Below are 14746 nucleotides of genomic sequence, written 5' to 3' on the forward strand. Positions count from 1 at the left end.
ATAATCTGCCCCTTTGCTTAACCTCTGAAATTACACAGAGTTCAGAGGTAATACAGGGGGAGGAATTAGAATAGGTCTCAAAGTGACTTTCTCATAGGGAAGGAAACTTTTTCAGGGAAGCTGAATGTTAAACCTGTGTCAGCTCTCCTAGCAGAAGCAATAGCTATCAGAGATATCTCAGATAAAAGATGCAGGAGGTACCCCTGTAGCCTTGGGTCAAAAACATCCAAGAGATGCCAGCATGCATGTCAAGGTGTCACTGAAGAACATGCTTTTTAATTCCTAAGAATTTAACTGCAGCTGAGTGAGGAGAACAGCAAATTCCTCACTACCTTGCAGGTGATGTAATCCATGGGCAGTAACAGCTCCTAGATCTCTATTACATGAGCAGGGGCAGTCCTTGCTTCAGCATTGCTGGGGTCCCTCCCCACCAGAACACTCCAGCCCCAGTGAGATCTTTCTGAGCTTCACTTCCCTCTCACAGCAAACCCAGACAGCAAACCCACCAACAGTGTGCCTGAGCTGCAACACACCCTGCAGCAGCTGCCTGGGGATTTCCTCAGCTGTCCCCAAAGTTCACTACTGAGATGGGGGTGTCCAGCTTGGGTTGATGGATGACACGTAGCAGAAAGGTGTAAGATCCTGAGAGCCCAGCTGCCCTGTGGTTTTATTTGTGAGCTGAGCAAGGAGGATATTGTGCAACCATGTGCTTGCATTCTCCTTTTGCAATGAAGTTGAAGAAGCAGATGTTTTGTCTCACACAGCCGTGTCAGTATTCATGTCGCAGCCTTCTCACAGGGCATTGCTGCTCCTGCCTAAGAGCATTCTGTGAGGATTTTGCTGGCTCACCTCACACTTGTAGCAACGGGCATGCCGTGCTCAGACCAAGGGTGAAGAGTTTTGTGAGACACAAAGTCCTTTACAAAGCAGCGACCTCTTCTTTCCCTGTTACGCAGTCTGTAACAATATTCTTACCATTTTATTGCTGGCAATGGATAATCTATACTTATTCTTGCTTTGTAAAATATTTTCTTCTAAAACCTCAGTTGATGTAATAGGAATATGAGTTTAAACCAATAAAAATATATTGTTGATATCTCCACCAGCACAAAAGATGCCACTGCCCATATGCAATCTAGCACTCAAGGAATTAGGTACATATTGCCAAAGTTTTAGTGGTGCCATCAATCCAAATCCTGCAGGGCTATTCTGGGACTTGAAATAAGAACTGTACCAAGACATGTTGTAATTTTTTTGTAATAATTTCTACCCTGGTACTGTTAGTGTAATAATTTTTTTCTTAGTACTATGTTACAACAGTTACTAAGGTAAAGTATTACCAGGCCAGCAGGGAAGTGTCAGGACCAGTTCTGGAACCAAGGAGAGTTTGTTTTTGTTGACCTCAGAGGAAAATCAGCACTTTCAGAAAGATTTAACCATCTCCTGCTAATTATCCCTCAGTCTGAAATTGCTTCTGTGATGTACTAGTCTGCTCAGGACATGTGACAAGCACATACTACTCTGCTTGCATTATGTTAGTGTCATCAGCATCTGAATGTGACATTTATTGAAATGATGAAGAAACAGTCAGGACACACCTTTAATGCCTCAACGATTTAGTGTGTTGAAATACACTGTGTTGTGAGTGGAGCACTCAAGGTTTTCTTCCTTCCTTCAAACGGAGCAAGTCCCCAGCAGAGCATCCATCACAGCTGATGGGTCTGGCAACTAGGAGAGAAATGGCAGGTGGACTGGAATTGCCCACCAGACTTCAACAATTGGGTATTTAATACTGAGAACTATCAGTGAAGGTGATTTCTGACACAGTGGCTGAGGGCAGATACTAAGCACCATGAAATATAAACCCATTACTGCCCATTTGTTTGCTTGTTTTGTTCTGCTCCCACGCTGTTTATGTGGGCAGGTACATGGGCAGTGATTTATGTTTACTTGTTTGTCTGGACATTTAGTAAGATACCACAACCTATATCCACTGCGTGCTAGCACAGCATTAAAAAAACCCAAAAACTTTCAATACCAGCCCATGAAATTTTATCCATATAAAATATCAGAGAATACTCAGAAAATTAATTCCAATATTTACAAGAATTTTATGAAACTGTACAGATAAAACACAATTTCAGTACCACACTCCCTCCCTTTAGCAAAAATTGATTTCTGGCATTTTACTTAAATAATTATATTTATTATGTTATGTATACATTTGGTGTGATTGATTTCTAAGGGTAGGTTTATGTTGGACATAAGGCAGAAACCCTTTACAATGAGGGTGGTAAGATACTGGAACAGGTTGCTCCAAAAAGCTATGGCTGCCCATCCCTGGAAGTGTTCAAGGCTGGGTTGGATGGGGCTTTGAGCCATTTGGTCAAGTGGAAGGTGTCCATGCCAATGGCAGGGAGAGTGGAATTAGATAATCTTTGAAGCTGCCTTCAACCAGAACCATTCTGTGATTTTTGACGACTGGCACAATGTTACAGTACCATTTCCAAGCTTCAAAGAGCAGCTGGCCTTTCTCAGCATAATGTACTATTAATTTGAAGGTATTACACACCGAAATTAATTGCTGAAAACTAGTATTAACTGACATTTATTATTTCTCACTAAAACATTTTCTTTTGTCATGAGAAAAAAAAAAAAGAAGTACTGGAAAGACAATACCCTTTTGACACCCAATACATTTATTCCCATATTAACCTGTGGATATGGAAGCAGTGTTTATGAGGAAGATTCCTCCTTTCCTTCCCCAGTATCCTCATCCCACACTCCTGGCTCCGCATTCTGTTGCGAACTGCGCCACCTGGTGGCAGCGCGGCAGCATTGCCCGCTGCGGGGCCACGGCCAGCCCTGCCCGCGCACCGGGGAACGGGACCGCACCAGAAAGCGCCGGCACTCACATCGGCATCGGCCTTACAGAAAAACTTGGTATCTTACAGCAAAACCATCAGTTTGCCGGAGAGGAATGAAAAAACAAAACCAGCCGGGATGAATCCCAACATACATTGCCCAAAAAGCATGGAGGGCTTATTTCTTTTTGCCCACATTCAGAAAACATTTTAATGTTCAGTGTGTAGGCACCTGTCACAGGACAGTAAATTAAGAAATCTTGCTGGCAAGATAGGTGGGTCCACATTGCAAGTGTTCAAAACTGAGACCTAAGAAACCTGGCTTGAACACAGAAGCCAGGTGTTCAGGGCTGCTTCTCTCAGTAACTTTGGAAAAGCAATGGAGTAAGAGGAGCGGGAAGTTAAAACAGATTATTCAAATTGATGAATTGATTCTACTTCTGTGCTGCTGTCATAAGCAACAATTAACAACCCTGATAAATTTGGTTCTCCCACATAATACTTGTACTGATGTCTGCAAAATGAGTGAAAAAAAATGCTAGTTTCACCTTTTCATCAGCTTTAACACTACAGATAATAGTAATCTTTCTTAATACAACAATTTAACTTCCTAACTCCTAAATGTTGACATGTATTGCAGATGATTGAGAGGAACTTCATACATATGAAAAATGAAAAGAAAAAAATGGTACAATTTTAGGTTGTTTTTTTTTTTTTCTCTTTTAAAATGTTTTTTGGTTCACTTTCAGATTTAGTTGAAAGCCTGAGCTGGTAGCTATTAAGCAAGTGACCTGGCTGCACAGCACTAACTAGTGACTTTCATAGTGACTTTCATAAAAAGTTGTGGTAAATTCTGAAACTTTATCTCATTTCCTTTGCTCAGTTAAAACATCAAAGGCCATGGCCATACTTTTTTGAGAGGTAAAACACTAATAATTCCTTTAAAACATGGTAAGAGGCTTTGCATGTTTTATAGGCTGTGGCACTTGTAGCTTCTTGCTTAGTAATGAGGCAGATAATGTGGCCAAACTGATCAATTCTCATCTGAGATTATGATACAAATTCTACTACTTAATCTTCTCCAGAATCTTCTTCAGCTAGCACCTTCAAGACCATGTGATTATGTTCATTTCATCAAGTGAGCACAGCAAAAGGATCCTTGGGTACCTGTCCCAGCATGGTGTTTTTATTACAAATCACAACTTCTGCTGATACATGACATAGTTATTTTGCTACACAAAAACAATTCAGATTTAAATTTAAAGAAATGCTATTTAAGCCTTTCTCTATTTGCCTTAGTGTAGAACCTCTCATGTAAAACCCCCATTTCTTTTCCAAAGGGACAAGTGAATTGCCTCAGCTATTGAATTCAATTCAACCAGTCACAGAATCTTCTGCATTGGAAGAGATGTCTAAATTCAGAGTCTGAACATTTACCCAGTGGTGCCAAGTCCACCACTAAACCATGTCCCCAGGTGCCACATTCCCATGTCTTACAAATACCTTCACAGATGGAGACTCCACCACTTCCCTGGACAGCCTGATCCAGTGATAGACAATCCTTTAGGTGATGAAAGTTGTCCTAATACCCAATCTAAACCTCCCCTGGCACAACTTTAGGCAGCTTCATCTCATTCTATCACTTGCTACTTTGGAAAAGAGGCCAACACCCAACTTACTACAACATCCTTTCAGGTAATTTTAGCCTCAGGTATTCTGATTAAGATGTACTACCTTAGCAATGAGGAATCTTGTCCAAGTTTACAGAGCATTCTTATAGAGCAAAACTAAAAAAGAAGTACAGGCTTTGGGAAGAGTAATCACAAACATGTCAGTCAAGAATGCATACCCAGTTTCTGACCTCCTCTGTTTTGCTCAGCTGATGAGGTCTATTTATTTGTTGCCCTCCCGCGAATGCTGCTTGGGAAAATAATGACCTGTACACATCACTTATAGTTTCTTATCACCTGCAGTGACCTGCTGGCACCTTTTATGTGACCTCTGAGGCGTGGCTTTTGGTATGACCTATAGCAAGCAAGAAGCAGAGCAGGTACTCTAGTGCTTAAAAAAATCTGGCAGGGAGAAAGAATTCCATGTACTGAAGTGTTCTAAATTAAAAGAAAGCTGCAAAGTGCCCTGTTGTTAAAACTACTAAGTTGTATATTTCTGCTTTTCCTGGTAAGATAACCTTTATCTTCTTCTTTGCTGTGGCCCACTTCCTAGAGGACAGATGAAGGATATGCTCTTCCTTGAAAGTATTTGACCTCTGTCCCAGGAAGGAAGTTGGCAATAAACCAAAACCTTAAGCTTTTGGGTGAGCGCTGTAACCACTAATCTATTTTGGAAGGCTACAATTATAGACAGAAGGTGGGCAGCACTGTCATCACCTTCTGCTTCTGATTTTGAAACAGAAAAGTTATGACTGTATTTGGCAAAGAGTCCAATGCTATCTTTGTGCATTAGCCATATTCGGAACACGCCTCCTTGAACAGGCCCCTTTGAGATTTAAGGGGTGGAGAAGAGTGCTCTAAAAGACAACTTCAGCTTAATCCCTCCAGCTCTTTCTGCATTTGGGGGAAGAACAGAAAAACTGACTCCTCCAGAGGATGATTCAGAGAAACTAAATTTAGGTACTTGCTCTGAATCACTCCCTACTTAACCTGGGGAAGCATCCTGGAGACAACTGATTCCACAGGCAAAGGTTATGCTCTGTGACAGTTCCTCTCTCAAGATCCCCTCAATTGTCAGTACTATTCTCACTGGCTTCTCAACTCCACCACAGTTTAGGCAGGAAGTTGTTGCTTATGCTCAGATACCTGCAAGGCACAAAGGGAGGCACATTGAAGATCTCCAAATACCTGGTTAGGAGCTGCCTAATTTTAGAATTTAAACTGCCAAATCATTAAACAAATAGACTGATTTTTAGAAGTTATAATCCACCAACAGTTTTATAAATTGTTATTGACTTCACTGAAGTTAAGATGCAAAGCTGGCACTTGGCGACTATTTTAGATTTAGCATTCCATCAAATTGCACCATGATTTTCCACAATTTTAAAGAAATTTACAGTTGTTTGTTGCTTTTTAAACAAAAGACATAATAATTATAAAGGGGAAAAAAAGTCTTTATTACTAAATACACTTTTAAATCATAAATCAGTATGCTTTGAAATTGTGGTAGCACTTTGTCACTCTTTAAATACTCAAGACTTATCGCTTTTTCCAGGTGAATTTCCGTCTGGGTCCCTCTTGACCAGGCTTTTTTCGTTCCTTCACACGTGGGTCAACTGTTAGTAATCCAGCTACAAAACACAGAAAAGCACCCATTTATTTACTGCCACTAGTTAATATTACAGGTATGCTACGTGTGAGTAAATAACTCTGACTTTCACTAACAGCGTGATTTGTATGATCTAGAGGGCTAAACGTTCAGAACCACAAAACACTGAGTGTCATCAGATCCTCTAACATTTTAACTTCTCTTTAGTAACTGAACTTCATCCATATTTTCCTTCACACACCACTAAAATAACCACCCATTGTTTTTTATCTAGCCATATTCCTTCGGCCCTGAAAGCAGTGGTCTCCAAACTTTTTTGATCATGCAGTCCTAACAGTATTTTTGAGTGTGTACTCCCAAATATATGTATTTATTCACTTATGAATTATGTACAGCACATTCATATTGAATCCCAATGGATCAGTTGCACATTTCCCATTCTGAAGACCACTGTTATGTGGTGTATTTATATGTAAGTACAAATACATTTATACATATCAATATACTTAAAAGTATATTTGGCAATGTCCCAAACATGTTCACAATTACCTGATCGTAGTAAAGATACCAAACTCATTACAAGGTCTATTTACAAGGGTTTTCCCAGCAAGTTATACTTGCCAGTGTTGAAAAGGTACAGTCAAAGAAACTTGCTGCAAAGCATGAACACAGCTTTTGTTTCATGCCTGGCAACAGAGTGAAAAAAATCACAGCTGTTCTGCCACTAATACAGGCAGGTATTCCTGTCCAGAAAGAGCATAGTTAAAAGCTCACTGCCCATAACACTGTATTGGCTGAAACAGCATAGACATCTCATCACTGAGAAGCATCAGTTCTAAATAAATCCTATCAGTTATCTAAATAAATCCTATCTTATCATCCTAGGTAACTTGTAAACACTAAATGCTGCAAGAGAGGAAAGAAGCTCCCTTGGTTTGGCTAGTTGTGTGCAGTATGCTGCTCTCTCTTCAAAGCCAACATTGCTCATTACTCTCTCTTCAAAGCACACCCTCCAGCGTTTATGTTGGAGAAGAAAACTTTTAAAAACATGAACAAGATGTGACCAGCAAAATAAAACAAACCACAATCTCGGTATCTTACAGCTCACTAATGTTTGGTCCAGATTTATTTAGTAGTCAATACACACTCATGTTTTGTGATTCTATGTTGAGGCAATATAAGCTGGTTAATAGACCTAAAAGAGGTCACGAACAGATGGAAAAATGCTTGAGAAGTCATCCAGTACGTACACAGAGGATGCTAGGAAACAAGTGAAAACAGTCTATAAATCAATGCAGATCCCTTTCATATAATATACAAGGTTTCACTGGGATTATTTACTCAAATCTGATCCTTAATGATCCTTGTATTAATTCTGTTAATTAACAGAAACACATTAAGAAACATTGAAATAATTTCAATTCCTACCTTGCCTCATGAATTCCACCTCCTTTTCTGTCACAAAACTCCTTAAGGCTCTTGCAGAGGCTAAACGTATTGCTCCAGCTTGTGCAGATCTTCCTCCACCAGAGACTGTGCAAACCATATCATGTTTTCCAATTCTGCCAAGAAACTGGAAAGGGAACAATAACTGTTCCCTAAGGGGGAAAAAAAAAAAAGGAATAAAACATAAAAAAATTCATGTGCATAAAGTTCTATGCTATGCACATTTCTTATCACTGTATATTAAAAAAACATAGTTAACTTTTGGGCAGAGATCCAGAAAGACATTCGTATCTCATCCAAATCAAAAGGAGATTAGCAGCTAGGAGCATATTCCAACTGCCAGTGGTACATACTTTAAGTTCAGTTTACAACTACTTTTATTCCACTACTTCTCTAAGGAAGCCAAGATCCGTCAGCTCTGGATATTGAAACTGAGCAACCTCTCCCTTTATTCTTGAGCTTAAAAATCACAATACAAAATAAAAATAAAAATCACATTAGGAATAGAAACTTTATGCCAGCCTAATGAGAAGTCTTCTCTATATGCGACATCCTCCAAAACTTGAAGCTTTATATAAAAAGCCTCACCTTGTTTGCTTCCACTGTGTTACTGTATACCAGAGTAATTACACATGCATGCAATTTGCAAATGTCTTGTGAAACACTTAGAAATGATAATGCTTATTATTAATTTTTAAAATAAATTTGAAGCCTTAACGGGACTAAAATTTGAACTATTAAAACAGTCCATGCTCTCGGTTTTCGCATCCCTTCAGAAAACATGAGGCAAGGAGCACAGAGCAAGGCTTGTCTATCAGTAAACTCCTGAAAATTAGGAGGAAATGCAAGAGACATTTGTATGAAACAGATAGTTATACAGAGACAAGAACATAGAATCAACATAGCATCAATGTGTAACTGTATGGCATTACTTTTGCTGGAATAATTTAATTACAGTAAAATACAGCATTTCATAGTGCTCTCACCTGTCCTGCAGCACTGGGAAGTAATGTAAAATGTCTATTCCATTCACTGTAATTTTTCCAGTCCCATTGTCATAAACTACTGCAGTAGCTCTGGCAGTTTTTCTTTTACCTTAAAGGAATTAAACCAAATCTTTTATGAGGCTTCAATATTCTCCAGAACTTCAAATGCCCAAATAGTTAAGCAAATCTCACCACATTCATACAGTGCCAGCTGTTTGGTTTTACAGGCTGAGGTAAGAAAAAAAAAATGCAAACAAAGAACAACTATCTTTCAATATATTTTAATCAATGTCTGTTAAGTGGGGGAGAAGTCTGTGTTGGGAAACCAATCTCCTTCAGCACAAAGGAAGGAAGCAATCATTCTGATAAAGGAATTATGAAACAAATAAGACATTCTTCTTCATTTTGGGGGTGATGGGGCACAAACAAGAGTGGATTTGAACTTATTAAACCTGGTGGCTTTTCTTAAATCACATGGGTTGCATGCTCATCAAACTTCATTAACTACTGTTCTGAAGATACTACTGAAAACCAGTGCAAATTAAATCATGGTTTGCTGCTCTCACATCTTTGTTGTCATGTAATCTTGAAGACAAACCATGTAAAGCAGCTCTCTGGCCATTCTGCCCCTCAAATTCTCTGTGAACTTTGTTCTTATTATCATCTGCTGCATAATACCCATCATCTCTAAGATTCCTCTTAAATACACAGCATAAAGTGTGTGTGCACACATGCTTTGTCCAGAAAATCATCAGTATTTTCTACACATATTGTTGTCACATTTTTTCTATGCAATCACTCATGTCCTATATCCTATATTGCTTTCCAGCTGTGTGTCTCTCCAATGAAAACATAACAGCCCATGTTTAGAAAATACAGAGACCTTCATGGCTTTTGTCTAACATCCCCTGCATCTCGGAATGAATGATCAATATCCCATTATCCATCTCTGTCTCGTATTTAGAAATTTTCTCTTCACATTTTCCTAGGTGTTTGTAAATATCCAAATGCCTTGCTATTTATTCTTTGCATCTTCAAAGTTCCCCTTTGCTGGACTGCCTACAAAAGGCATGATAAAGGTCACTTACTAGTCTAAGCATGCCATTTTTATACTAAGCAACAACACTGTTACATCCATGGAACTATTCAAATTTGTTTGTGCAGTCCTCCACTCTTTATGTTCAGCAGTCAGCTCTGCCCAAAAATCAAAGTCCTTTTGTATCCTACAACCTGTAACCCAATGGGGTCCTCTTCACAGAGCTATCACTGCATAAAAATACATATTAAAAAACAGATGACAGGAGTCTGGGCCAAAAATTTGTACTTTCTGACCAGTCCATGTCTCAACTTGGTGTTCCATAACATCACTAACAGCTATACATGCAGTATACATATAAATGAGCATATAAAATGAAGTAGTGACATTTTCAGCAGTGTTGTACATTATATAAAGAAAGCAGTGTGAAGAGGAAAAAAGTCTGCATCGTTACAAATCACCTTGAAATGATTACCTTCCCCAGTGCTGAAGGCAACTCCTCGCTCGTCATGCTGCAAGGGCTCAATAACCACTTTCTGCATCTGCACAGGAATTTCTTTGGAAAACTTCTGTATATACTTCTCCTCGATGTCAGCACATGGCAATGCCACCATTTTTTCTAAGAGTTGAATAAATCTTGAATACTGTAAGACAACAAGACTTCATTAAAGTATGCAAGTGTAATTGCATTTGTGAAAACTTTCTATTTTTATTTAATGGATCTTTCCTACTTCTTTTTTATTGATGATTTCTGACAAGATGACACTTTTGCACCTACATGCTGATTTAAGAACAGCATGCAGTTGCATCATTTTCTGTGTGACTAAAGACATCTAGCTCTTTCTTCAGAAAACAGTTAAACTTTACTCCAAAGCATAGCCAACCCCTTTTTAACAAAGGATTACTGTATTAGAATCAAGTTCATCTCACTTAAAAAAAAAAAGGAAAAAAACATTGGAGGGATATCTTAATTATTTTATTATTGTCTTATTAAAATAGGAAAAGATTTTCACTTGCTTTTTAGTAAGCCAGCATATTGACTGATTTGGAAATAATTTTATTTGACTGAACTGAATCTCATAAATGATTATATTTCATAACATATACAAAAAATGCCTATCTTTGGCTGTTCAAGCTGAGTTACTTTAATGTTTATGATTTCCTTTAAAACTGAACAATCAAGGTGTTTAAAAATTCAAGAGATACTTGACTTAAAGGGCAACCTCTTGAAATAAATTATCCTTTGCTACTGTGTGGTTCTCCTTCCCCCTTATACCTCCCTCCAAAGTTCTTCAACATGTGATTAAAGAGTACACACCAGTGTGTTAACCCATTTGTACCAAAAGCTGGGATGTCCTGTTCCCAAGTGTTACTGGCAGGAGCTCCAGACAGCTGTCACCAGATATAAAGATATCATACCATCAAAAATGGATTTTCCATATAGATATCATGACCTGATTTTTCAAGATTTTTTTTACTCACAAGCAGTTATTGGAAGTATTTGTTCTCTTTTTTACAGGGGTTTTCTCTAGCACAAAATTACTACTTTTCTTCTAACTTAATAGTAGTCCCTGGAACTTTGACTCCACTTGAAAACTATGTTTACCTAACAATATGACACAGAGTTGTGGTAAAGCCTTTGAAGAGCAGAAATATGGAAATAAAACCATATAGAAATTATAGAGACTATAGAAGTAGAAAGCTTCCAACAGTTTTCACTTGGAGAGTGCAAGTGGAAAAAATTCAGTAACTCTGATTTTGTTTAATAATGTAAACACCACTGAAATTTTTGTTGCAGTGGTAAAAGGTACGAATCTGAGCAGGAAAGAATGGCAGCTCATACTGAGACATTTCAAATATATTTAAACAATGTATTTTACTATAGACTCAGGCTTTGTGGTCTTACATGGGAGAGGCCAGTATATAGAAGGGTTTAGTGTAGGTTTTTTTTAGTTGGGTTTTTTCTAAGTTTATTGCAATGTACTTTTACAGAGGTAAAATGTACTAATGTACAGAATGTACTAAAACCAAGCAGTGAAGAACACCAAACTGTTTGGTTGTACAAGCAGACCAGCCACTTAGAGAGGAAAAATTCCAGATGAAGGAGCTACTGAAAATGCTGAAGTCTTAATGGCTTCTACTGTGAGTAAAGTAGAAAAAGTCTCCTGGGTATTATCAGGATGGAGAATTTACAACAACTACTTATAACTTATGCTTATGGACCACAATCTGACTCAAGACCTTTTCACAACCCCCACAGACAAGGAAGCCATCAGATGCCACTGCTCCAGATGACAGCTGAGCAAAGGGCATGCTTGCTGCTGTTATGCTATTTTTGCAAAGCTGTTGTTCACAGGACAGACAAGATTGAGGAACACTGCTTCTAGGTGAGAAAACACTTGGAATGTTCAGACAAATAGAGTTACATTCTCTGGTACTGTCATATTCAAGCTTCCAAAAGCTGGTCACATAGACTGAACCTGCTGTTACAAAATCTAATGCTCTACAGGGCACTGTAGGGAAAAGCTCTGCATGAAAAAGAAGTGTATGACTATTGGGATGAATAGTCTTACCCCCAGAGATAGATGCAAAGGATGACTCCAAACCTACAGAGTGATACAGTTTGCAGACACTGAGGAAACTGCAAACTCTCCTCTCTCCCACCATATTCATACCAAGGAAAATATAACAGATCTATACTGCTTTTTGTCTTGTTTTTTTTTTTTTTTATTTGATTGTGTAGTCAGTCACTAAGAAAAAGGGCTCCTTATTTCCAGTAAGCCAGTCTGTGATTTTTCTATCATTACCATGTCATCCTTAACATTAAATAACTTTGTGCAGATTTACTATTGTACAAATCCATTGCATCTCCCCATGTTGCATATTTACACCTTGTCTACAATTAGTAACAGCAGCTCTAGCCCTGTCTATTTTTCATCTGCAAGCACAATAAATGACTATTCATTTCTATAATAAATTCTTATAACCCATTCCTGACCACATAATTAGACAACAAGGAATGAGTGCTCTAGATCTCACAATGTTGACAGGAGAACAACTAAATTATGGTAATAACAATGGAAAGTCCTTAAGAGTGTTGCGATTTTTTTTTATCTCGCACAATACAGAACAAGTCACTACAAAACAACATGAATGTGACAGTGCTGTGAACACATACAGACTTCATCAGAAGACAGAAAACTCTTTTGAAGAGCACCTCCTTCTGTATAATACCTTTCCAGTATCCAAAAATGCACCCAGAGTCCATACTTTTAAGACACAAGCCTCCTTAAGATTGGGAAGATTAATTACTTACATCATCATCTGACACTTTTTCTAACAACACTTCTTCCAATTCAATCTTAGTCAGCCATCTGCTGCCAGCCAGGTTTCTGTTTAAAATATCACATATATTCTTCCTTTAATTAACCTTGCAATTAGAGTTACATCACAAAAGACCACACATTCAGTCACACTTCATTCAGAAATACATTTTCCATTACAAATGAATGCAGATCCCATTTGTATAGTAAACATGAGAAGGCCTACGTTGATTTTAAAACACCTCCTGCCTTTTGAAAGGTATGGTAACTTCATGTATTGAATTAACCACATGACCATTACGAGTATCAGCTATGCATTATTCATATTATTGAAGTCAGACATTGAGTTAGAGTAACACTGTAATAGGAAGTGATCTTCCACCCAGTGTATGACTTACTTTTAAAAGGCTGCTGCCAGGAAAAATTTGGTTTACTAGCAGCAAAGAGCAAAATCAAAGGCAGAATGTTAAAATCAAATTCTTTTGCCACTGGTCTTTACTTTCCTGATCAATATAAAGAACGGCACTAGCAGTAAGCATAGTCAAAGTACTAACGTAGCAGTGACACCCTGTGTTCTATCTACCGTGTAATCTTGAGCTGCTCAGCACAGTGACTGCACTGATGATAGCAAAAGCAGAAATTTCTAAGAAAACAGCCTCATACAGAGATGCTAAAGCAAAGAAAAACCAATGCTTGAAGTAAATCTTTGAAATATATATTATATGAAGTGACCAACTAAACAGCCATAAAAATATATAACATTATTAGGTAAATTTAAGGCAAAGATGTAACTAGCTTCTTAACTCCTCAGGATTTTTAGAAACAGTGTTTTCAGCAGCATGGAGGAAGCTGTGATTCAGTAAAACACTCCTTCTGAAGGTGTTTTTAAGGAGTACTACTTCTCAAGCATGCATATTAATACTTTTCTGAGTCAGGACATGAAAAAGGATTATTTAGAAACAAGTCAGATTTTAACAATAATTTTAAAAAGCTTCCAATCTTGACAGACTCAAGTATATACATAGATTTACATATTGTTACTTGCTACTGCCACTGTAGCTGGCAAAAATTTCTTGCATGTGAAAAGCTCGGTAGTTCAGATCAGGTCCTAACCCTACAGTTAATATTACAAAATGCATTCACAATAGATTATTTTCTGGGAAAAAAACCCCAAACTAAACTCCAAACTCCATGCCTCTCAAAGCAAAAAGACCCAGCCCTTCCCACCAACCTTCTACCTATACTTAGGAGATAAATTATCCTATCCGGACTAATCTCAGAGGAAGTACCATGTCGAGGTGAGAAGTAAGTATCAAAAATTCTTTAAATTCTCTGAGCTTTACAAACCTAACAGGGAAAAAGCCTTTAATCTCTGACTAGCTTAGGTCGTTTTTCACATCAGTAAATCCACTGGCTGAGCTCTGTAAGGAGTCAGGCTATTTTTCAGCAGTATGCAGCAAGAAACTAAATTCATTTGTTTTCTTGTCTGCTCAGAACCTAACACAAATCTATAATAAAACATTCTGTGGGTCACAGAATGCTATTTATATCATGAAGAAACATGAACTTCTGTTATTTAAGAAACTGAAATAATCTCAGCAAATTAATTCTTTCTCTTCCTTAACATAAATAATAAATGGCTGAAATGAAGCAGTGACAAACCAACACGATGTGCTCCTGGAGCAATGCATAAATCTGGCTAGAAAATGCACATCAAGAACAAAGATTAAAAACAACTTGGGACTGGGAAAAAAGTAACTATACAGAAAAGCTGTAAATGTCTAAACCAAAACTTCTTAGCTGCAGCTAAGT

At 38.0% G+C, this 14746-nt stretch overlaps 1 protein-coding gene across 1 annotated transcript in view; it reads right to left on the bottom strand.

Annotated features, from left to right (window-relative positions):
- Positions 1 to 5967: 5967 nt before the first annotated feature.
- MRPS9 (mitochondrial ribosomal protein S9) overlaps positions 5968 to 14746 on the bottom strand; it is a 33996-nt gene continuing 25217 nt past the window's right edge. The window contains exons 7-11 of the mRNA XM_041418199.1: positions 12928 to 13003; positions 10087 to 10255; positions 8576 to 8684; positions 7572 to 7741; positions 5968 to 6165 (exon numbers count right to left, since the gene is read on the bottom strand). Coding sequence (XP_041274133.1) covers positions 6074 to 6165; positions 7572 to 7741; positions 8576 to 8684; positions 10087 to 10255; positions 12928 to 13003 — 616 coding nt within the window. The 3' untranslated portion in view covers positions 5968 to 6073. The remainder of the gene's footprint in view (positions 6166 to 7571; positions 7742 to 8575; positions 8685 to 10086; positions 10256 to 12927; positions 13004 to 14746) is intronic.

The sequence above is a fragment of the Onychostruthus taczanowskii genome, unplaced genomic scaffold, assembly GCF_017590055.1.
Source record: "Onychostruthus taczanowskii isolate IOZ18803 unplaced genomic scaffold, ASM1759005v1 scaffold58, whole genome shotgun sequence".
Classification (NCBI taxonomy): domain Eukaryota; kingdom Metazoa; phylum Chordata; class Aves; order Passeriformes; family Passeridae; genus Onychostruthus; species Onychostruthus taczanowskii.